Source organism: Pseudopodoces humilis, chromosome 6 (genome assembly GCF_049639895.1).
Source record: "Pseudopodoces humilis isolate 2021_Gansu_Grassland_sample_001 chromosome 6, ASM4963989v1, whole genome shotgun sequence".
In the NCBI taxonomy this organism is placed as follows: Eukaryota; Metazoa; Chordata; class Aves; order Passeriformes; family Paridae; genus Pseudopodoces; species Pseudopodoces humilis.
The window spans coordinates 22,992,148-23,016,463 of record NC_142205.1 but is presented as its reverse complement, the minus strand read 5'-3'; the positions used below and the strand labels follow the sequence as shown (position 1 = coordinate 23,016,463).

General features: G+C 44.2%; 2 protein-coding genes across 2 annotated transcripts; one reads left to right on the top strand and one right to left on the bottom strand.

Moving 5' to 3' along the window:
* Window positions 1-6,759: 6,759 nt before the first annotated feature.
* On the bottom strand, window positions 6,760-8,447 carry LOC148184127 (uncharacterized). The gene is made up of 2 exons (XM_088056845.1): window positions 8,187-8,447; window positions 6,760-7,702 (listed from the first exon to the last, which is right to left on the bottom strand). Exons 1-2 carry the CDS (start codon window positions 8,344-8,346, stop codon window positions 6,786-6,788), a joined length of 1,077 nt encoding a protein of 358 aa, XP_087912971.1. The 5' UTR covers window positions 8,347-8,447; the 3' UTR covers window positions 6,760-6,785.
* A 921-nt stretch (window positions 8,448-9,368) lies between these two features.
* Window positions 9,369-10,806, top strand: LOC148184126 (uncharacterized). Its single transcript, XM_088056472.1, has 2 exons — window positions 9,369-9,513; window positions 9,956-10,806. The coding sequence occupies exons 1-2, from the start codon at window positions 9,369-9,371 to the stop codon at window positions 10,804-10,806; spliced, it is 996 nt and encodes a 331-aa protein (XP_087912598.1).
* The last annotated feature ends 13,510 nt before the right edge of the window (window positions 10,807-24,316 follow it).

The window sequence follows — 24,316 nt, the reverse complement described above, 5'->3', positions numbered from 1 at the left end:
AAAGAAGAACAGATTGGTTTCTAAGCACAGTTTGTAAGAAATGTCTCACAGTCTGCTTCTACTTGCCTTCCTGCCAATTTTTCCCCACAGAAGCTGTTGCATTCACTTTCTTCACAGCATTTGCTACTGAATATTATCTTGTGATAGGGTCAAGCAGCACACTAACTGTTCAGAGTCAGACTTCTCTCCTTAGACTAACTGGTCGTAACAGCACGGGTAAGGACAGCTCTTGCTGCCAGCAGAACAGCCTCACTGAGCCTACTCTAGAGAACACAGCACTTGATTTAGATGCAACATGTTTCTCTCCACCTCATTTTTTCTCACCCACCTACTGCCTCCTCCTTCCTTCTCTCTAAAAATCCCCTACCACCCAAAACCAACATACTCATTCATATTTTCTTCCACCCTGCTGTGCACACGGAAGATATGAAATACATTAGGAAGCGTTCACAATTCTAGGTCATGAGATAATGTAGATTAGCCACGTATTCCAGAGGTGGGAAAACGTATTAGCCACGTTTTCCAGAGGTGGGAAATCCTCATTTGCATGTTACAGTTGTGAGGTTTTCTCAGTATAAATTATTTGGGTACACTTACACAGGCAGCTCTGCCAACCATCTCCCAGCCCCAAAGAGAAACTTTCTGAACCTAGAAGTCTGCTAGTACTTAATGTGGTCTAACATGCAGCAGGTTACTCCTTTTCCACCACAATGCTTACAAGCTCATTAGTATTTTGTCCATCAGTATCTGGCAGGGTTAAGGACAAACCTAGTTTATAACTTTAGGTATCAGAAAGCTATTTTACATACAGCTCTTTCTCACTGGGATAATTTCCAGCTTTGTAGCATGCCTTTGAATGGCCAATTGCAGAAGCTGTGCTCTAGGCAAAGACAGAGGCAACCTCTGGGCCTAGACACAAATCACAAATTTGCTCTGATCAGGCAGCCTGATGCTCCAAACCAAGCTGAATTAGAGAAAAATTCCTACACTGTTACAAATGTGCTGACAGACTCAAACATCTTCCTCTTGATGATCACTCTTGAGCCATGGAAGGCAGCACACCACCTCAGCTGTTGGAGTAGAGGGAAGTCTTCCAGCTACCATTGCAGGCTGAAGACAGCTCTAGGTGTCCCAACTTGTACACGTATCACAGAAAACCCCAGACATTAAACCAGTGTCTGAAGAGGCAAGATTGAAAGGCAACAGTTTAGACACTAACTCAAAACTGAATTTCGCTCTCTCCAAAATGTAGAGGTAAATAGGAACATCCCTTTAAAACACTACCAAAAATCACAACCACAAGAGTACCAGCATAGAGGGTTTAGCATTTCCTGCAAACCTGGTAAGCTCACATCCACCCTGTAACACAAAGTACGGCACAACTACGTGGGGAAGAACACAACTCTAAATTACCACAATGCATTTAGGCCCAAACAAACCTCCCTGTGGGATAAAGCAAGCAGCAACTACTCATCCCTGAGGGAAAAGAACTTTTGACAAATCATGAGTTCAGCTACTGAAACATCTTATGGTACATGAGTACTGACATTCTTTAAAATGTCCTAGCAGTGGACATTACGCTATTGTTTAAGCAAAAATATTTCCTCTTCAGCAAAACATTTTAGTAAACCTGCTGATTTATTCAAAGTCTGCAGCTACACTCATTCTGGCACAAGAGAGTCATCTTATCTTGGGAACATATCTTGGGAACAAAGCACCACCATTTCAGCTGAATACAGCATCCCTTTTCTTAAGTATCTCTAAGCACAATGGCTCAGTTAAGATAGGCTGTATTCACACTGTCAGTTTTCATCAGCAAAATTCCAAGCAATTGTCTCAAGACTTGATATTGTTTTCTTCTTTTCAACCCATAACAAATGTATTGAAATTAAGTACTTCCAAGGGGAAAAAATAAGTTAATACAGGGAGTCAGCACCAAGGAACATCTTTTCTTTGGCTGAGTGGGCTGAAAAAGTTTTTTTTTTGCCAATAAAGACATAGGATTTGCCATCTAAAAGTGTTAGCCTATAACACTGACCTGAATCTTACACGCTTAAGTAGCTGCTATTTTTCAAGTACTGTGGAAGGTGATATGAGGTATAAAAGCTGTTAAGGGAAAAAAAAATAAAATAAAATAGTGCTTTAACATTAAATTATTACTATAACCACATATCATATCTGATTGGTTTGTGTGCTTTGGAAAACATTTGCTCCTTGCTTGCCAATAATTGGCAGGGGGCTGTGAAGTATCTTTGTCAATTGCTCAGCTGCCTTTAGCTTAAGGGAGTGTATTTTTATTCTGAAACAGAACAAATGTTGGATAAAATGCAAGAGGGATTAGTGTGGTTTATAGCTATAACAGAGGTATGAGAAGTCAGACTATCCTACAATCATCCTGCAGTTATTGTAGCTTTTGGGAAATGTGTATAAAAGTACAAGAACCAGTTCCTTTAACTAGTAGCAAAGACTTAATATAAGAATATTCCTAGAGCATGGAACAATTTTAACAATCAATTCCATATTTGCTTTAATCCTGGGCTCTAACAAAAGGAGCATATTACATTGCCATATGAGACAGCTACTTCTTATCCAATGGTTTTAATAATTGAGGTATGGTCTCTGCTGGACTCTGATAGATAATTGATTTGTTCTTGGTGGAAAGATATACATAAGGAAAAAAACATAGGATTTGTGATACACATTGTTCTGTCATTCTCTACTGCCAGTATTTCAAGGCAGTATAGGTAGCTGGTGTGGTTAAGCAAGACATGACACTGAATACACAACCAGCCTCAGAGAGCAAGACAGCAACATATTATGAATCTCACTGGAAGAGATGGTTCAGTGAGCAATTGGTGCATTTGGCACAATGCTAATACGTCTAGCCAAGCTTGCATCACAGCACACAAAACAGCCTTTTTCACCTACCTTGACTGAAAAACACTGGCTTTCCTTTAGATATCTTAAAATACATGTAGTTTCAAATTCTATACAGTTTCTAAGTCTGCAACATTAGTAATTACAAACCTCCTGAGGAGGAATGACTTGAGAATATGAAATGAAGCATCTCCAACAGCAAGAGCACGAGCAGGGTAAGCAGAGCACTGGTATGTGGTGCCCAGCACGCTGCTACTACAGCTGCTGCAGAATGGCAGTGTTCTCCTTGCTAGAGGAATACAGGGAGGAATGACCAAGTCTCTTCAATGTGCAGCTAACATCACAACTGATGAAATATCACATGTCTGAAAGCAAGTAGAAGGAAGAAGTCAAGGCAACAAAGACTTGTAGGTAGGTATGTAAAAGGCACTTTGGGGATGTTTCAAGCAGCAAATCAGTGCAACCCCTCAGTCTACAAGGGTTCTCTTTTCCTAGCTACATTTCATCCAGGTGTTGGTTACAGATAAAGAAACAAGTATGGGAGACACAGTTGCTTACATTAGCAGTTTGTCTCAAAAAGTCTTCTCAGCACTTTTTATAGCACAAATAACTTTCCATGTAACCACTGTAAAGAAAACTGTAAAAGCTTTAAAGGCATTTGGCTATTTATTCTCCATTTTCTGGACTTGTATCTTGGCCATCAAAGGACGCTGAACACTGCTTAGTCAGACTAGCAGAGGATGCTTTCATTCTGCAAGAAATACTCATGGATCCTAGTGTGAAACCTGGCAGATATTTTGTTATCTACTTCGTTTTCAGTAGATATGAAAATAAGTACTTTCAAATTTCATTCCTTTTAGGATTATAAATTCTAAAGTATGATTTTTAAAAAATTGAAATTTTAGCTGTATAAGGACATAAGATTTACACTTGTTTGATTAGTACTGAAGTACATTATTTCTGTCATTCTAATGAATATGTATTTGATATAAGCATCACAATCAGAATGGAATCAAATATATACCAACCAGGTGTAGAAGAAAAATTTCTGATTTTTTTTAATTTAAAAAAAGCCCTAAGCACAGATATGCAAACCAGGAAAGGAACCTCAAAGGTGTAGCTTCCTTGAAAACGATGTTAGAAAACTGGTAGAAATGGATGAGGAAAAGGCTGAGGCACTCAACAAATTTTCTGCTTCAGTCTCTAATATCAGCCTTTCTTCCCACACCTCTTGAGCAGGTGGACAGCAGGATGGGGACTGGGGAAGCAGAACGCTTGTAAGAGAAGATCAAGTTTATCACCACCTGAAGAACCTGAACACAAATAAGTCTATGGGACCTGATTAGTCCACAACATCCTTCTCTCTAAATTGGAGAGAGATGGATTTGATGGTGGACTGTTAGATGGTTAAGAAATTGATAGAAAGGCCGCATCCAGAGGGTAGTGGTCAATGGCTCAGAGTCCTGATGGACATCAGTGTGCCCTTCAGGGGTGCCCCTCAGAGATCCTTATTGGGGTCAGTGTTATCTAATATCTTCATTAATGACATAGATGAAGGGATTGAGCGCACCCTCAGCAAATTTACAGATGACACCAAGCTGACTGGTGCTGTTGAGACTCCCAAGGGACCCAAGGACATCCAGAGAGGCCTGGACAAGCACAAGAAGTGGACCTCACGGTTTAACAAGTACCTGATGCAGCACCTCAGTCAGGACAAACCCTGGTCTCAACACAGGCTGGGGGATGAACAGACCCAGAGCAGCCCTGCTGAGGAAGACTTGGTGATGCTGCTGGCTGACAAGTTGGACATGACCCAGCCATGGGCACTCCCAGCCCAGAGAGCCAAACGTGTCCTGGGCTGCATCCAGAGCACCGTGGGCAGCAGGGCCAGGGAGGGGATTCTGTCCCTCTGCTCTGCTCTGCTGAGACCCCACCTGCAGGGCTGCATCAGCTCTGGGGTCCCAGCACAGGAAGGGCAGGGACCTGTTAGAGGAGAGCCACCAAGTTGATTAGAGGGATGGAGCACCTCTCCTATGAGGAAAGGCTGAAGAATTGGGTTGTTCAGCCTGAAAAAGAGAAGGCTTAGGTGTGACCTAATTGTGTCCTTCCAGTACCTGGATGGAGCCTAAAATAAAGATTGAGAGGGATTTTTTTACAGGAACGTGTAGTGGCAGAAAAATCAGAAATGGATCCAACTAAAAGACAGTCTGTTTAGATCAGATATTAGGATTTTTTTTACTTTGAGAGTGGTAAGATACTCCCAGAGTTTCCCCAGAGAAGTTGTGGATGCCCCATTCCCGGAGGTATTCAAGGCTGGATGGAGCTCTGAGTAACCTGGTCAAGTTACCAAAGGTGTCCCTGCCTATGGCAGGGAGGTTGGAACTGGGTGGTCTTTAAGGTCTAAACACAAGCAAGTCTGTGATTCTATTATTCTATTACTTCCCCTATGTTCTTGAAGGGTCTAACAGCTTAAATTAACAATTATAAATTCTAGAAATTTTAGGAGTTTGAGTTCCACATGAGTGATTTACCAGTGTCTGCACATAATACAGTGAATTCCCACAGTAGTGTGTAGAAGTAGTAGAGTAGTAGAGTCATCAGTAGTGCAAGAGTTTTCCAGCTTTTTCTAGAGACAGTATGATTAGCCTTTCACCATTAACATGATAAAAATGCTTGAAACCGTTAATTAACATGGTAGGGAAAAATGGGGGTTGAAATAGTTCCCCATTTTAGACCTTGAAGTAAATACCCTTCTTATTACCTATTCTTTTTTTATTCTTTAGAACGGCAAAATGAAAAGAGCTAGTGTATTGGGTGTGCATGGCCAGGTTTTATGGCAAGGGGCTACCGGGGTGGCTTCTGTGAGAAGCTGCCAGAAGCTTCCCCTTTGTCCAGGAAAGCCAATGCCAAATGGCTCCAGGACAGCCGTGCTGCTGGCCAAGCCTGGGCCAATTAGAAATGGTGGTAACAACTCTGTGATAACATATTTAAGAGGGAAAAAAATTTATTGTGCAGGTGTAATTGCAGCCAGAAAAAAGTGGGGTGAAAATATGTGAGAGGAACAACTCTGCAGACACCCAGGTCAGTGGAGGAGGAGCAGGAGGTGCTACTTCTGAGGTTTTACTTCCACTTAGGAGGGGTACAAGATCAAAACTCTGGCTATAGATATAGAGTGTAGGCAGAAATTAGAAATAATTAGAAATTATTATAAAAATAGAATTAAATTAGAAATAATTCTCTTTTCTGGATCATGTGTCAGAGACATAGAAATTACAGATAAGACAGGCATCCATTTTCCCAGTATTCTTGAGCAATCATCATGGCTACTTCCTCTTTACAACTATTACTTTAAAAGCTCAGGTTTTCTTCGAGAGCAAAGAATGACAAACTGACTTTTCTCAGTTTGTCATTCTTTGCTCTCAAAGCCAAGATTATGATTTCTGAGTAAAGAGCAACAATACTAGTAGGCAGAAATTGTTTTTAAAAAGGCAGTATTTATTACCTCAAGATAATAAAGATAAAAATATAAATATACAAGATAAAAATAGAGTCTGTGCACAAAGGTTAAACATTCCCCCTACCTTCAAATACAGACAGAACAAACAAGTTCTGAGTGAACTTAGGATCACCCCACTGTGAGGTAGAAAATTAATTTCAAGTGTTAATACTAAATTCTTGTCAAAGGCTAAAGTTGACTCTACATAAAGAGGATGATTGATTAGCTTCTAAACTATACAGCTGAAGTTGACTCTACATAAAGAGAATGATTGATTAGCTTCTAAACTATACAGCTAAAGTTGACTCTACATAAAGAGAATGATTGATTAGCTTCTAAACTATACAGCTAAAGTTGACTCTACATAAAGAAGATGATTCGCTAGCTTCTATTTTCCTGCTGGTGCCCGTGGTTAGAATCTTCCTGGGATCATACAGGGCCATCTTGCCAGGCGAGTGACATCTTCCCCAGGATACCCGCAGCGCGCAGCGGTGACGGCAGTCCCCATCCAGAAGGAATGCACGCCGAACTGCTCCGGACACAGCCCCAGCAGGCTCAGGGCACATCGGAGAACGGCCAGGAACTCCCTCTTCGTTACAGACCTCAAGTCCGAGTGCACGAACAATGGCCCTTCCCGCTGTGAGCGAGCTGTCAGATAGCTCCGGAGGGCCAGGACGGGGCACACCCATGGCTCTCCGGACAGCGCTAGGCTGATGACGTGCCTCTCCTGATCCACAGGAGAGTAAGGCAGAAAAAGCAGCACTTTCCTCGCCATCAGCTGGATATCACTCAGATACAGCAGCTCGGGCTGCAGTATATTACGGTGCTTTGCCACCATCTCTCCTATTCGAAGTGCCCCAAAAAAAGCTACAGTAAATAATGCACGAAACAGTAAGCATTCATAATGAGTTATGCAAACAGACTCCAGAGCTCCTAAGAGAGATCGCAATATCTCAATTGTTACAGGCAAGTATATATCCCTCAGGATACCCACTCGACGTTTCAACCCTGTCACCATGCAACAGGTTATAGGATCTTGCAGAGGATCAGAGCTACAAGTCAATTTTGATAAATAAGAAAGTGCTGCCATGTATATGAGTGTCTTCGAGGCGGAAAAATTAGATTCCACAGCCAAAAACCCTCTAATTTGCTCCACTGGAATTGGCCAGGCTGCAGGCATTCCCATGATTTCCCTAAAGACAAGGAATTTCTTCAGTCCTTCGAGGTAGGCTTGCCAAAGCCTACTGTCTCCTGAGCGCTCCAGCAACGACAGAGTCTTCAGAGGCCAAGGTCCCAAGGAATGCTGCTGATGATAAGTCATGTCTCTTCCTGCAAGAGAAGATCCGCATTAGCACACGGTGACGAGAGGCATAAGCATACTACTTAAGCAGCAATAAAGACAGTACTCCCGAGTGCATTACTCCTCCAGATAATGCTATGAGTTTATATGACAGACAGATCACACACAGATGCATATTTTTTCAAATGAAAAACAAGCAACGTATCAAGCCCATTTCAGGCGCTGGATGTGGCAACACTCCGTGAATTTACAAGGTTGCAGAGTAGTAATGGAGAAGACAAAAATAAAGCAATATTTAAACCAAGGGGTAGCTTACAGAAGTTGCAACAACATAGGTTACACAGCACACTCTCTCCAGGTAGTAACGTTATTTCCCAGCCCAGGAGGGAGAGCTCTCTCGACACATCCCTCCATCCTCACACAAGAAGCCGAGCAAAACCAAGGAGCCTCCCGGGAGGAGGCACGGCCGCGGGCGATGCGGTGCCCCGCGGCAGCTCCCGGCCCTGAACTTACCGCTCCTCGGTGCTTCCCGGCTGCGAGGAGGGGAGGTGACAGCCTGCCCAGCAAGGCTCAGCTCCAGCCACTCCATACCCGGCTCCCGGGCCAGCAGCGACAGCATCTCCCAGAAGTGAGAGTGGGCAGGCGCGGCCGGAGCGTGGGCAGTGCAGGCCATGGCAGGAGGACGAGCAGCAGCAGCACTGAGCTGAGACTCCCCGAGATGAGCCCTGGGGACCCTTTTTATAGCCGGAGGGCCACTCACAGAGCCCGCCTCGGAACAGCCCCAGAGGTCCGGAGGAGGATGGGGAGCCGGGCGCCGCCCGAGAGCTGGAATGTGTGAAACATCCAGGCGTTTATTACGCATTCTGCCGGAGTTTGGAATGTAATTGGATTTACTGATAAGGTTCAAAAGGAGATAAAAGTACTTATGTTACCTCCCAATATTCTCCTGGGCTCCGCAAGACGTGGTTTCCAGGTTTGGTAAAGAATAGCTTGGGGTAGCTGGCTCAGTTCTGAATTACTGATCAGCCCTCCTTCGCTATTAAGTACAGGCAACGCACTGAGATGCTTTTGCACAGTTTAACGACACAGCTGCCTTTCCCCAGTAGCTATCCCAGAAAAATCCTAAGAAAAAAAGCAAAGCTAGCAGGTTCCTCAGCCGACAACTTGAGCTTTTTGTCTCCCTTTGAAGAAAGCCGTACAGGGACCCGGGCGGGCTCCTTCCCTGGGAGCTTCCTCTCGCCCAAGGTTTGGCCATTACTCCTGGCCGTCGTAGAGACCTGTAGCGCGTTTGTACCTCCCCCTGCTGCCGGCTCTCTCCTTTTAGCAACAAAATAGCACAGGTTTGTGGCAGGGGAGGGGAACAAGACCAGGGACGAACAGGTTAAGTCACCCGGGGAAACGCCATCTCCTTCTCTCGCCCTCTGATGCAGCACAATGGAGGCGATAATGGGCCATTTGGGCAGTTTCCAGGTCCTGGAAGTCCCGATGCAGGTAACTCCCCCGCAGAGCCGTGAGGAGCGGAGGAGGCAGGATGGGAGCACCCCCCGCACGGACCCTCAGGCTCCGATAGGGTCGCAGAAGAGCACGTAAAGGGGGCGTTCCAATTCGGAAAAGAGGGCCAGGGTGTAAAAGGGCAGCACGGTCGAGGAGTTGGCTGTTCGTGGTTCTCACTGCGTGGCTGCTGTTTTGTTGGTGATGCAGAGAAGGGTTGAGCAGCCCTCTGCCCCTTCACCCTTCTGGGCTCTGCTGGCACGGCTGCGGGGGGAGCCCGGCATGGGGTGGCTGCCGTGCGGTCCGGATGGTCCATGTGGACGGGAGGCTGGCAGCGGGGAAGGAGCTGGTGAGTGTGCCCTTGGCGGGGTGGCTGACTGGCGGGTGGGAGGTGAGTAGAGTCCTGCCAGGTTCTTCCATGTGGTCTGACCACACTGTTGGAAGGCTTCTGAGACCTCTGTGCACTCCTGGATATACTGTTACTTTGCGGTGCCTTTGTCACTCCCAGCCACTCTTGCCCACTGATCGAGGCCTGAGGTCACAGAAACCTTGCAGTAGGGAGTCAGATCTGTCACCAGGCTTGAGATGTTGCTTTAAAAAGACTAAAAGATGGGGGTTTATGGGTTTTGAGAATGCAATCCTTCTCCAGTGTTCTAGCTGGAAACTCTGCAGTCATAAGAATGCATAGGACAGGCTTTTATTCAGAGAAATTCAAGTAAAGGCTGTGTTGAAAGGGAGGGAACTTCTATCTGCTTTTGCTTGCCATTACTAACATGGTTTTCTTTCAGCAGATAAACCCAGCCAGGTTCCTGAGAAGCATTCCTTGGGCCCTTGTCCCCTGAAGGCTCTGCTGTTACTGGAGGACTCGAGAGAGAGGCACTTATGGCAAGTCTACCATGAAGGCCTGGAAAACTTCCTTTCCTTTAGAGAAAGCAAGGCCCTGTCTGCAGTCTGGCCAATTCCAATTGAACAAATTAGAGAGTTTCTGGTCACCATGGAGTCCCAGGATCTGCCTCCCACAAAAATAATAATGTATATGGAAGGACTGTCTTTCATCTCCAGAATGGTAGATCATCCTGATCCTCTTCCAGATCCTCTTATCTGTTTCATGATGTCAAGGCTGAAACACAGGACTCGGCCTCGCCATTCAAATGATGAATTCTCTCCTGTAACAATTGAAGTGTTAAGATCTCTCCTGGGAACTCTGGAGTCTGTGTGTAGCTGTCCTTATGAGTGTATGCTGTTCCGTGCCATTTTTACTGTAGCTTATTTTGGTGTACTCCATATAGAAGAGATAGTGGTAAATCACCAAAATATAGTACAGCCAGAGCTCCTGTACTTGAGTGACCTCCGGCTGACAGAAGGAAGCGCAACCCTTTTTCTGCATCCATCTCATGTGGGCCAACAGAGGTGTTTGATCCAACTGAGACTATGTCAAGAGACGTGGGTATGCCCTGTCGAAGCTCTCCGCATCTACATGGCAGTGCGGCCACAAGGAGAGGGCCCTCTCTTTGTGCATTTAAATGGTATGGCTGTGACAAAGAGGGAGTTCCTCACTGTTTTCTGCTCTGGTCTAAGATTTTCTGGACTTCCTCCAAACCAGTATGGGGTGCATTCGTTCTGGCTGGGGAACACTAATTAGGAGTATCTAATGGGTATTTCCTCAAACTGATTAATAGAATGGCAAGGTGGTGGTGAAAATTCTGAAAAAGACATACTTCTGTCTATCTGTTGCACTTTCATAGTAGAGGGTATCTTCTGCAATGCACAAATTTTATACTTTATAAAAACTAAATTTTCAGTACTCTATAAAGTTAGAGAGAATGGGTGGAACAAGTAAAAGGTGACTTCACATCTGTGGTGGTTTTGAGAATGAAGTGTCATGGTTTTAAATCTGGGGCTTGTGGGGCAGTGCACATGGTGTTAAGCATGTTTGTTTTAATTGCATTTTGACCTTGTATAATCTTACATTAAATGGTGATTTCTTTCAAAAACTTCTCTAGGTTGGTTTTTTTTTACACCCTGGTCAAAGGCCATTCGTTGCAGTGGTGGCACTGTAACTTGATTCAAGCCTACATTTTTTTTGCTGTCTAGTGTGATGAGAGGTAAAGTTGACAGCTGGTGATAATGTGACACCAGCAGTGTAGTTACTCTGTTGTCCAAATTGCAGTTCCATTGCAGCTGCGTGCAACTTCACCTACTGCTGCTGCAGTCTCACTCTCCTTACAAGCCTTCCCCTTGACAATTCATAGTATCCTTCACTGATTCCTCTTGAAAGGATGTATCAAACCTAGATACTGACCAAAAGTAGCCTTTAATTGAAGCCTGAACACACCAAAGTTGACCCTACTCAGTTCAAAAGTGGCAGAGGACATAAAGAGATAGCTAACATAAATAACACTCACTCTGTAATTGATGCACTTGTTAGACTTTTAACACAGGTTAAATGACTAGTGCCTGAGAAGCATCATTATAACAAGGTTGAGTGTCACCTTTCATATATAAGGATGCTTGAAGAAATAGCATCCTGTGTAGTGCTTTGCAGCCATGTGTTGAGGACACTACTGGACAAGCTGACTAGATGTTCAGAAAACAGCCAGCATCATACTGCACTGCTCAGTCCTCTAGCTAGTTTCCAAGAGGATCTTTAGTTAGAAGAAGCTCCCTCTGCAGAAACAGCTGTGATAGTAGACAACAATCTGTTAATTCCCTGGCACACATTTGGTAGCTCCCTTTCTACAGCTTTACTACAAGCTGTTGCAGCATTAGCACACTGTGATGTTGAGGCCTAGTCCCAGTCATCTTGCTCATATTCATGAATATGAATCTGGATCCACTGGCATGGTCATCAGGGAGCCTTGGTCAGGTGCCAGTATGCATTGATGCATTACTTGGGGACCAGCAGCTTTTTGGACACTTTCAGTCATCCGATCCACAGAAGTTACTACAGCAACTGGATTGCCTGTCTCCAGGAGAACTCAACCCCACAGCCCAATAGGTGGCTCTCTGGGTGAAGGACCAGGCAGATCTTACTTCCTGAGGTTAAGAAAACCCCAGGTCCTCAGTTGCCCTCAGCTTCTGTTTCTGTTATTATAAATCACTCTCCCCATGTAAGAGAGACTCTCCACACATATTTAGTTTCAGACTCTGAGTGCAATCATATTCTTCTTGTAATTTAGCCAATTTAGTAAGAGTGAAAGGTATTTCTTTGGTACTTATGCATCATTAGTTCCTTTATATTGATATTCTCTTTTAATTAAGAGCCATAATTTTTTTCATATCCAGTTGGCACAGTGGGATGCTTTAATTTAAACCAGTGTACTGAGTATCACCTCACTTGGTATGCTATAAGGCTGGAAGTTCCATTTGGGGCTTTTCTTTATACAGCCCAAATGAACACAGCCTTTTTGGCAGGTGTTTCCGGCAGAGAAAGAAAACAGGTCCCTGTGGTTAAGCCACACAGTATATTTGAGTTTATTCACCAATCGGCAGTGATCACAAGAAACTCCCCCACCTTATCTGAGCCCCTGTGAAAAAGCTCCAGAACCAGGAGAGTATTTTAACACCCACCACTAACCCCTGTACTTTATGTCACCCAAAGAAGGTAGCCTAAAAAAAAAACCCAAACCCACAATTAATTTTCTTAGTTTTCTGTGACAGTGGCTGCAAAAGCTGGGCTAGGCCAGTGGTGCATCAGGTGCTGCCAGCGGCTCTCATGAACCAGGAAAAGCTTCCCAGCCTTTCCCAGCCCCTTGAACACATCCCCAATGCTGGATTTGCTCATCCTAACCTGAGTGGAAGTGTCACTAGCTATCTCCTTTCCATCAGGGAGACAGGAAAAATAAAGACTTCTGAAGACTCCTGGAGGAAAACTAAGCAGCAAAATTAACCTGAAAAATCTAGTGATGCAACACATGGTAATACTCCCGCAGGCAGAGTGCAGTCAAGCCCAGTGTGAGTGCAGAAAAGAAAGGAAGGCTTCCTGGGCCAAAGCTTCAGGAACATGCCTGTCACTACACCTCTAATAATACAGTAAGCACTGATGCAAACCACATTTTTTCTTTTTTCACAAAATTTCCCCACCTTGTCCTGCAGAAGACAGTAATAGTATTTTTTATTATTATTATTATTTTTGTGACTACAAACCCTGAAGAAGGGATCTGGGTTTCCATCAATTTTAACTGGGGTGTTGGCACCTGAATTGAAGGTACCATCTTGAAGACTGTATCTCCCATTTCTGCCAGCAAGATTCTCTTCCCTTTGCAGTTCTCCAGGGTTGACTCTGTCCTGAAGGGAATGGAAATCATTAAACTCAGAGCAGGTTTAGTGAGCTGCAGCATGGAAAGAGAGAGGCTCTGACTCATCTGCTCTGCAAACAACTGCATGAGACTGCAGTTCCACTTTTTGATGTGGTCTCATTACAGAAGAGCATGCCAGTTGAATTATCAAAATGAAATACTATTCCTTTTACCTGGCTAAGCACTTGGTAATTTTACTCGAGGTTCTGGGGAAGTAGAACTGAAACTGCTGCAGTGGGCATCGTACCCACAGCTCAAGCAATAATTTAGTCCACAGTACCTTCATGGAGGAGCTGAGGTCTCACACCTGGTATCCTCATCCCCTTCATGGAGGAGAAAAGGGGGACAAGACCTAGATCTAGAAAGGACTAGGTCTTGTCCTCTGAGGCCCACACACATAAGAATCTGCAGTGAAATAGAGAGGCCTCTGCTGTCTGCGTGCCAGATAATGTTATATAAAATATAATATAAATATAATATAAAATAATGTTATATAAAATCTTTGGTGAGATTAGTGTGTGCTCCCATGCTTTTATCAGAAGGCTGTAATGAGAGAAGGAGGGACAGCTCTCAGATGCAGAGTCCCTCCTTTGATAGCAAATGAACTTCCCTCTCCCTTACTGCATGCATCTGTAGATCACTGTGCTGAGCTGCTGCTAGGATGTGGGAATGGTTTTTATTATAAGTATGCCTAGTATGCACTTATAAATCACATTAATTTTGGCAATTTTCTTATCTATACCAAAAGTTACCAACAGCAGTCACAGGGCTCTGGCTACTGAACACCTTCCCTGTTCTGTGGTCTCCAGTACATCCTCCTACTCCAAATAGTATTCTCCCACTTTAACACTCACTAGTCCTTACTTTAAACTTCTCCTGGATGATGACTTCAAAACAAAAAGTATTTCACTGAAAAGTTTGTCACTGGAATTCTCAGCATTTGCCACCCCCCCTTCAGAGATAAATGCCATTGGGAAGGTGGTGAGATGCCTCTGGGTTCAAAGTGATGAAAAATCATCTGTTTGACATGAATTAAATTGACTTGGACATTTCTGACTTAGCCTGATCAATTGCAAGTGTACATCTCCAAGTCTGAAGATAAGACTCTTGGCTCAAGATAAGAGCTCTTGACTGTGTAATCTTACTCTGCTTTTGAATTTTAAGTGCTGGTTCTTACCAGAATGAGAAGACAAGTGATCATATAAATGAAACCACTGGACAGCTCTGTGAAAGTCTGAGTTCTGCACTAACAAATACTTGGCTACTGGGCCCTTTTATCTCCCATGTAACAGGAGATAATAGATCCTATTCAGTGGTAGCTTGACCATTTAAAAAGGAGTTAAGGTCTTTTTTATCCTATACCACAGAACAGAAATATGGCATCCCAAAATAGAGACGGATAATTCGATTAGAGGATGTGTGAAAGCTTTAGCTTTGCCAGGGAGCTAATTGCTTCAAAGGACACAATCTGGACTGGATTAGAGGCAAAGCTTACTGTGGAGTAAACTGCTTGGTTACAAACCTCTGGGTGAATGCTCTTGCTCTTTGATGAAGTGTGAAGTCATTTACACCTTTTTGCCATATGTTTTGCTGAGTAGGAGTGTGTATGCATGGGTAGTTACCATGGAATAAATTACATGCTGTAAAGTCACACTGTCAATTAAATTTATTTATGTGCCCATGCTTTTAGCCAGAGGAACACCCTGTTTCTGGATGGTGGGTGAGAAGCGGTGTGAGGAAGATGCAATGTCAAAACAAAGCTGCCTCTGTGCACATGTAGTTGGAAAAATCAAGTGTTTTTGAAACATTATGGTCACAAATGTTGTGCCTACAGCCTTCCCCGTAGTCTTGGCTCAGTCTGACTCAAAGGCAGCACACGGTGCCCAAACACTCTGCACCATGTTGTGAAAGATTTTAAGATCTTAACCTTAATGAGTAATTAATTGACAGTTCTTCATTTAAATGGTTAGCCTTACAACACATCTGCTTTGGCAGAAAAAATATCACCACTAAACATCCAAGGGCCAACAAATTTAATTATTAATTCAGTGTTAAAATGAACTCTGGATTTCTCTCTGGATGTAATTCCAGCTGTAAAGTTAACAGAGACTCTTTTATGAGGGAAGATAGCTAAAGAGGGAGGGCTCTACACATTGTATCAGCATTGGGCTGTGCCTTCACACTGCACATCCCTCACCCCCTATCCACGTCCAGCCCTGCCTCAACAAATCCTAAATCTGACATTAAGTCATCACAACTGACTTTATGTCCCATGCTATGGGAAAGCTCTGAAGTAGCTGCTGTGAGATTAAATGCTTGAAATCTACAGGGCAGAATATCCCTGTCTTGATCTTGATGCAGAAGCTGAACTCCAAAGATTTAGTCCCATATACTTATGTTTGTCTGTAATTCCTCTGAATTTTATTTAATCCTACATCAAATACGTATGATCATACCTTTATGCTGCTTTCTTGCACAGTCATTCCTGGCAGTTTATGGTCCTGCTTCTAGTGGGGAAAAAAGAACCTTTAAAGTGCAATTAACTTCAAAAAGACAAACAATAGCTGTGACAAATGCCTCCATCCCTTTTGATGTCATTATAATATAAAATAAAGTGTAAATGCAAGTAGAAATCTGTTATATGTGTGCCCACAGTTTCAATAGCAGTGTCTAAATTGTGTATTGTGTTGTGGAATATGGTTTGGAAAGATTTTTCCCTAGGGATCACACTAAGGACAAAAATAAGGTGATCACTCTACTCCTCTCAATTCTTAAGACAACAAGGCTGATAAGGTTGATTTCTTCTTGTTTTCTCTGCAATAACCTGTTCATGTGTTGACAAATTTCAATTAAATTCAATGGAGGAGCAAAAACCTCATACTCAGGTATTAAAAATGTGATGGAACTGTGAACATCTGAGCTGGACTCATCCACCTTTGAGACACAGATCCCTAGGAAACACAGCTTCATCCATTCTGCTGTGACATAGAGGCACTACAGGAGCAGCAGCTGTGTCAGGATTCACCAGACCCACGTCAGAAAAGGCAGGGAGGGCCCCTGCCCAGAAGCTGTGCTCTGGTCTGTGACAGTGTCTGAAGACAAGAGTGGAATGAATCTCATCTTCAGATGTCACAGAATGGACACCTGTGGCTGACCAAGTTGTTTAGACTTCTTTTACAGCTGAGACTGAGCAACACATTTTTCTCAGGCATAAGATGTCACCTTACCAATGTCTAGAGCAGGCCAAAGTAATCACGTGTCAGAAGTACTCTGCTACACTTCTGGGTTTGCTTTTTGGGAGGGTGGGAGGGAGGCAGAAGCAGACTCCTGCCCACACTGCTGCACATCTGCAAACAGCTGGCACTGATGGAGCCCATGAGAACACTTCTGTGAGCAGAGGATAGAGCACAGCCTGTGACCACATTGCCAACAGCTGTTGATTGCTAACCTTATCTTTCTTCAATTCTGCAAATGCTTCTTTCCTGACAATACTTCTGCAGTGTTACACAGATGGACATGTGGATCTGAAGCATATTGGAATACCACCTGCTGGGCCAGCAGCTCTGTTCTACACTGTGCTCAGCGTGATGTTGTGCCAAAAGCAAACTCTGCAAAACCCATTGGTATGTAGAGTTCATATTCCAAGGGGACCCTGTGCCACCAGAAGCCACTCAGTCACTGTAATATCTGCAGTACTCCATAGGAAAATTCCAGGCCCTCAGCACATGCTCTGAAGACTTGCTTTCTTGTCCCTTTACCTTGGGCACAAGGTGATTTTTACTCCAATCACTCACCTGAAAAATGAGATCATTGCATGCTTGTCAGGCTGCTCCTCAGCAAACCTAGGCAACAAACCCTTAGCTCCAGTCCCAGCAGAGTAAAAAGCTTCTAAGTAAGACACAAAACTTGCTTTGGGTGAGGTTGTATGTTGGAACCCTTTTCTTCAGCAACACAAAGCCACTAAGCCTTGTGTTTTCCTACCAGTCCTATAATGTCTGTAATAAATATGCAGGCTCCAAAGCACCAAGGAAAATATCAGGAATTTCACTGCCACAAGCACAACTGCACCCTGGCTGCTACCACTTGGTGCCACTGGCTGTTATAGTTCTGGTGCCGCCCCACGCCTCAGGGCATTCACAGATGTTCTTCTGTCCTCCCTCCACAGCCCTCCTGACCCAATACCACTGAAACAGCCACCCCACATGCTCCTGAGCTCAGACTTCCTCTTGTGAGCACAGGTCCAAACTCCTGGCCCTGAGCTGCACAGGCTAAGGGGCAGCTTCCCCATCCCCCTTGCCACAGTCCCTGTAGCCAAGGACACATGCCCTGAGTCCTATCAAGGTCTGGGAGAAGAGCAGGTAGGGAGGTGAGCATAGGGCTACACATGAGTGTCTCAGCCTGCTACAGTGCAGGTACAAAGCAAATTTGCTTTTTTAAGGGTGCCTGAGAGTGCTGGGTTGGGGGTGGCCTTTGATGTCCTTCTGCACTCTCCTGCATGGCACACAGACCTCACTGGAGAGTCCTTCAAATTGACCAGCAAATGCAGCTCATTCCTCATGTTACCTTTTTTTTTCTTCCCCAAGGAATTCCTAACTGGGATATCACATTGGTCTTCTCATAGCAGGAACATCAGAATAAATTATTCAAATATATTCTTGTGCTGCAAACCACACCATGAACAGCTTTTGAAAACAAGAGTGCAGAGCTGACAAAAAGATCCCTTCAGCCACATGGTCTCTTCTCTGTTTTCTTCAGTTCTCAGCAACTTTTTTCACTTCTTACAGCCTCAGCTATTTCCTTTTGCTATGCTTTAGCTCCTACTGCTCTGCTTACAGCAGCCTACCTCTCTCCTCTCCTTCCCCCTCCTACCTTCTTTGAAAACCTTCTTGAGAGCAAACCACATCCTTACATTCCTCTCATTGTTAGAGCCTCCACCACTGCCACTGTTATGGTTCTTCACTACTTTTTGGTAAAGTGGTCTTGGCACAGCTATGAACCTAAGTGCTCTTCAGGTCTTCCCATCTGCAGGTGTGCAGCTTATTTTACATGTTTGAACTAAATTCCCCTTAACTACACCATATACATATCAAAACTGCACATTATTCATTGCAATAGGTGCAAGCTGTCCATGAATTTGAAACTCAGTGCAGGTTTGTGGCCCAGTAAAAACAGTTTGTTAAAAAAACTGCTGGACACTTCAGCAGAAGAAAGAAATGTTATTCATGTTTGTGCCATTTACTCTGGGCTTAATTTTGTGGCCATTGATTGATGCTAAATCTGTGCATTGTTGGATCATCCAGGGACTACTCAGATTTGAGCTCCCTAAAGCACAGGTACGTGACTGAATTCTCATTACACCACCAGCAGCATTTGCTCTTTTCCTGCAAAGGGCATGGACAAGTGACCACAAAATCCAGCTTGTGTCAGCTTTTGCAGACTGCATCATCTCTATCCTTCAGCTTGATGATATTTTTCATTCTGTGACCCTGACACTCTTTGCACTGTAGAAATGTGTGAGTTTTTATTTGTCTTAAGGGAGTTGCCTTGCTGTGTCCAAGCAGCACTTCTGACAGAATTAACTGGTTTTGCAATTTGATCAATATTTTCTACATCAAGAGGGAGATTTCTCATTGACCTGGAGCACACTGGAGGCACAAGATGCAGGCCTGCCTCTTAGTGATGTGTTTCACACATGCATTCAGCCTGTGAAGGGAAAACGTTTTTGCAAGGGCTGTACTGCACATGTTGGAAGAACAGTAGAGGCCCCTGGACTGAAATAGATGGGAATATGCTGTGCTAAACTGGCCAGACAGGGAGCAAGAAGAAAGGCATATTGCCCTTTCAACATCATGTTGCTAATGAGTTCAAGCCCAAGAATGTGGTCATCATATCAGCAGAATGTGGTTCAATCCTGTACATCTTGTCCCAGACAACCTTCAGTAGTTAAATGCAGACGAATTCACAAGGGAGGTTTGCTCTCCAAGCATTTAGTGTGGTCAATGTAATGTGAAGCATGTTACTACAAGCTGGCTCCCTAGGCCAAGCTCTGTTCCTCATAGAGAAGCAGAAAATATGACTGACTGCATTGTCCAGTACAATGGATGCTTTACAACTCCAGTTGGTGGCATGAGGCATATGACAGCTGTACTTTACACATCTCCTGCCTCTTAGTTGAGTACAAATACGTCTGGGACCAGCCTTGTGCCCTGATCCTCAATTCACTGAGAAAAATCAAGTCCCTGTACTACCTTCCATAAGTGACAACCCAACCATCTAGCTGATGTTCTGAAGCTGTTACCAGATCCTCTCAGTTACATGGCCAGTGAATAAGATGTAGTGACAGAAAACCTACTTTTGCAGACTTGAGTCTGACGCTGTTGGTCTCTGATTCTGTCTCCTGTTTTCTCTCTGTCCTGCACAATATCTGGGAGGTCAAGGATGAGAAGACTTCAGCCCACCGTGGTCAGTGCCTGATCCAGCTGTGGCTTCTTCACTCACATCCCAATGGGAGCACCAAGTCATAAGATGTTTGCAGGGATGCAAAGTTCCTCACAGCTGCTTGCTGTCATGTAAAGCTCTGCACACACTGGAGGCACACAATGAACTTGTCATTATTTTACTCCAACTCTTTTTTTTTGCACCTCTTATTGTAACTGTTGTATCATCTTAGCAAGCTTCTCTTGAAAATTTTGGTGCTCCAGCCACACTTAGTGTCTTGCAGCCCAGTTGCAAATCCCATTGCACCCTGTTAAAAAACAGGTCAAAGTGGGATCTGTTGCTGAGGTGAACCCATCTCTTAGTGCCATAGCAATAGAGGCACAAGCTTCCTGCTTCAGGGACTAGTGGATTTAGCTCAGGCACCTCAGCCCACATGGGCTACAGATGTCCCTTGAAGGTCTGTATTCTATACCCCTCATCCTGAGCTAAGCCAAGCCAGGGAATGGTAAGTGTTGGACTCTGTCTTGGTGTCAGCCATGGTCCTACCACAGCCCCTGGGATGTCCACAGGGCTTTTTGGACCCATAGCTGCCACCCTGGATATTGACATAGCTCCTCTATTTTGTTTTGGTTGTAGCTTGGCTTTCTCAGGCTGCTGCACCTGGGAGACCTTTCCAGCAAAATGGCTGATTCATCACCTCCTTCCCTTTGGGATTCAGAGAAAGTGTGTCTCATTTTCCTGTAAACTGTGTCTGCCAGGGCAACACCAGCACAAGCTCATGCTTCAGAATTTCACTGTCCATATTTCCCATCAGAAAATCACAGCAGCACCTTCACAGAGCAGTAACAGCTCTGGAACCCCCTGGTCCATTCAAAGACTTTTATTTCCCTATTTTCTTATGCACCTGCAAGCCCTCAGAGGCCCGGTTATAACTTTTTTTCCACAGCACAGGGATTTTTTCAGGGGTTACTTCAGCACTACAGTTGCTTATGTACCTCTGCACTGTACAGAAATGAATGTAATTTCCATTCACATTCATGCTGACTTGGCCCATGTCCTGCTGCAGCTTTGTTCACTGCTCTTGTGAAGAGCACCTCTAAGTTCCCAGGCTTTTGCCTTCTCCTCTTCCTATGCCAGGTGTCTTCTCTTGGTGCTTGCAGAGTCCAATTACATGATGTGATTCACTGCTACTTCCATATTTCACTCATCATGCCTGGCACTCCCACAGTTTCTCATGCTTGTCATGGTACCTGCAGGTCAGCAGACTGATTTTGTGAAGCTAAAGGCAGGATTTTTTCATGCCACCCTGCCTTAGCTTTCAGTTTTCTCATTGTTTTGATTCTTCTGTCACAGGCACCATACCAGAGCACTACCCTGCACACATCTAAGATCCTGTGCTTGGTGAATGCCCTGTTAATTCTGGATTGTTCAGTAACATACCTGAGTGATTTTTCCCAGATCCCAGTTAACCAACTCCTTCTGGCTTGGATCTTTCCTAAATTCATTTGTGTGTTTCCTATTTGTATATTTGCTATTTGTATAGCAAATACTATGCATATATATGCTATTTATCTCAAAGCTCAAAATCTCAGCTCAAAGCCATATATTTCATGTACTCATGTATTTAATAAGCAATGCAGTGATACTCCTCCAGTCTCTTCCGTGCAGTTTCACAAAGACTTAACTTCGCCAGCATTGGCAGTCATCTATTTGCAAAGATCAACTGCACCAGAACTAGCTATACTTCATGGGGTGTGGTTGGGAAGTCACAATTTTTTGCCAGGCAAGACTTGTGGGATTTCTTTCTTCTGTAAACTAAAAGTTAAATTGTGACATGTCTGTAGTGGGAGCCAGAAGCACATATCAGCTGTGAAAGAGGGAAATATCTCCAGTAAGAATGCCTCATTTTTTTAAAATATCTCTGGATATTCAGGGGAAAATAACAAAGATATATCCCTGCACAATAGAGAGACAAAAACTTGAGAATGTTCCAAATCAAGGGCACTGCATTGGTTTTCTTGGCAGCCAGGTGGAAAGTTGTGAAAGACATGGAGCAGAGTCAGATGTTCCTTCCCTTGAATTAATCTCCTTAAATTGTGTCTTGTACTGCATTGTGAGCCTGAGACTCTAAATAAGTACCCTTGACTGCTCCTTCTGCAGAAAAAAAAATCTTTACCATCACAAAGGGCTCTAAAGAATGTTCCTGTTGCACACACTGAGATCAATCCAGCCCAGAGTCCAGTCACTACAGGGAATGTAAGAGCATGCTCCAAAAAGAGGGATAGGAATAACCATGGAGGGACATTCTCTCTACTTTACCTTCCCAGCATTCAGTACAACTCTCTCAGGAAGAATTTGATTTCTAAACATATGACTGATGAATGAGATGTTAGCTCACCCCATACTGATGTTCTGTAAAATTAAAAGGGTCATTATGTTAATTACAAACTGTTAAAGTAGTAAAGCAATTAATTTTTTGTTACATCTTTCCCCTTCTCTTTCTGTCCCTTATGCTTACGTACTCCCTGTGGCTTCAGTGAAATGAAATTCTGAAAAGCCCTAGTCTCATTCCATGTGTTACAGACCCATTCAGAGCAAACTCTGCAGGTAAAACCTGTCAGAAGGAACATCTGACAAGTCTGACAAATGCAAAAGTACCCACCAACACCTTTCATGACCAACCAAAAGGACTTCAAAAAAAGTCACTGCCATGTGTCCATTACCTGTGGGGGGCCAGTAGAGCCATGGCTTGCCCGGTGTCACCCAGCTGCAGAAGTGGGGCCAGGGACACCCAGAGTGTCTGTGTAGTAGCATTTCATGCTTGCAGTTGGTTCTCCTGCCATTCACCAGACAGCCACGGGGAGCAGGCTCCAGGCAAACTCATTCAGGTCAAGCCGACCCTAAACTGGTTGGTCACACCACCAGTCAGTTTGGAGTTGTGTATCTAAAAGTGTTCAGGCTTACACAGGCCTGGTTAAACTTAAAAGCTCCCCCCCTGACCTGACTGAGCTTTAGCCAAGCTCTGCACAATGGGGGAGGGACTGAACAGCAAAGTTCAATGCCTAAGCCATTGCCCTTTAGTATGAGCCCAGGCTGAAGCTCTGGTTTAGTTGATCAATAATTCTATGATGGATCAGATACCAGCACTAATTCCATATACAAGAGAATAATTTAAAATATCTGTATACATTTCAATGCCCAAGATTCATAAGAAGTTCTAAATTGGTCTCATGGAATCTTGTGACCTTTAATGCTTCCTCAGGTACATGTTGTGTTGAACACTGCATCACTGGCCTTTAAGCATCAGATCTGGTATCACAGTGACAGATAAATGGAAGTGGTAAGGCAATAGCCAGAAAGACACTTAGCATTTTATATATTAAAAAACCCGAGTTTTCTAAGAAAGAGAAAATTCAGCAGTGCTTATGTGTTACAAGAGGTTACAAGACATCTTCAGCTGCTTCTACTTAATGCATCTACCAAGTTGAGAAGCATCAGCCTTGGGTCTCTCCCCTCACACCCTGAGACTGGCTGTGCAGCTTCAGCCACCGCTGCTCTGACTATGGCTAGCAGACAGCTAGCAGACACAACCACATCCCGAGCAGCTGACATTTGCAAGGGATCTTGCTTTTCGAAGCAAAGCCATCTCTTTTGAAAGTCTCACCTTTGGTATCTCAACAGCAATAGAGCATTTTGGGAAGGTGGCCAAGGGAGTGAAGGGAGACACCTAGGTCTTGGCATGAGAGTTGTCCCAGATCAGCTTGTATCCTCTGAAGCACAGTCCAGAGCTGCTGGGATGCCAGTGGGAGCCGGCACCCACTGGAGACTTCTCAGAAACACTGCGGACGCGGGAGCGTGAGCACCTCACAGCAAGCAAAGACACCAGTCGTCATTTCCTTCCTCTTTTCCAAAGACAGAAACCACCACCACCACACAGAGGCCCATGCCTTGTGGCTCCGCCCCTGTATGAATCATAGCCAGGGTGAGAGGAGAAATGACAGAAATGCCCCTGTCAGCCTTGTGTAGGGTGGCTGTGAAAGACCTGAGACAGATGTCACTCATTCACTTCATAACCAGAAAGGCAGCAATAGCTATTATTGTGTTTGCTAATAACTCACAGCTCCTGCAAGGCTGGAGGCCAGCTCCCCACGCTCAGGAAGGGATGTGACACAGGGTTTAGCTCAGTGCTTTGAGACATTCCCCCTCCTCCCCCCTCCAAAGTGGAGCACCTGGAGCTCAGCTGCCAGTACAACAGTGGTTGCAGAAACCAGGCCTCTGCAATGACTTGGACACTGACATTGATTTTAGAAATGGCACACAAAATAAATGTGTTACCACAAGGCCACCTGCAAGTAATGGAAGTCTGACTGAGGCAGGGCCAGCTCTGTTTGCAGAGTAGGGAAATTGCCTATGGTG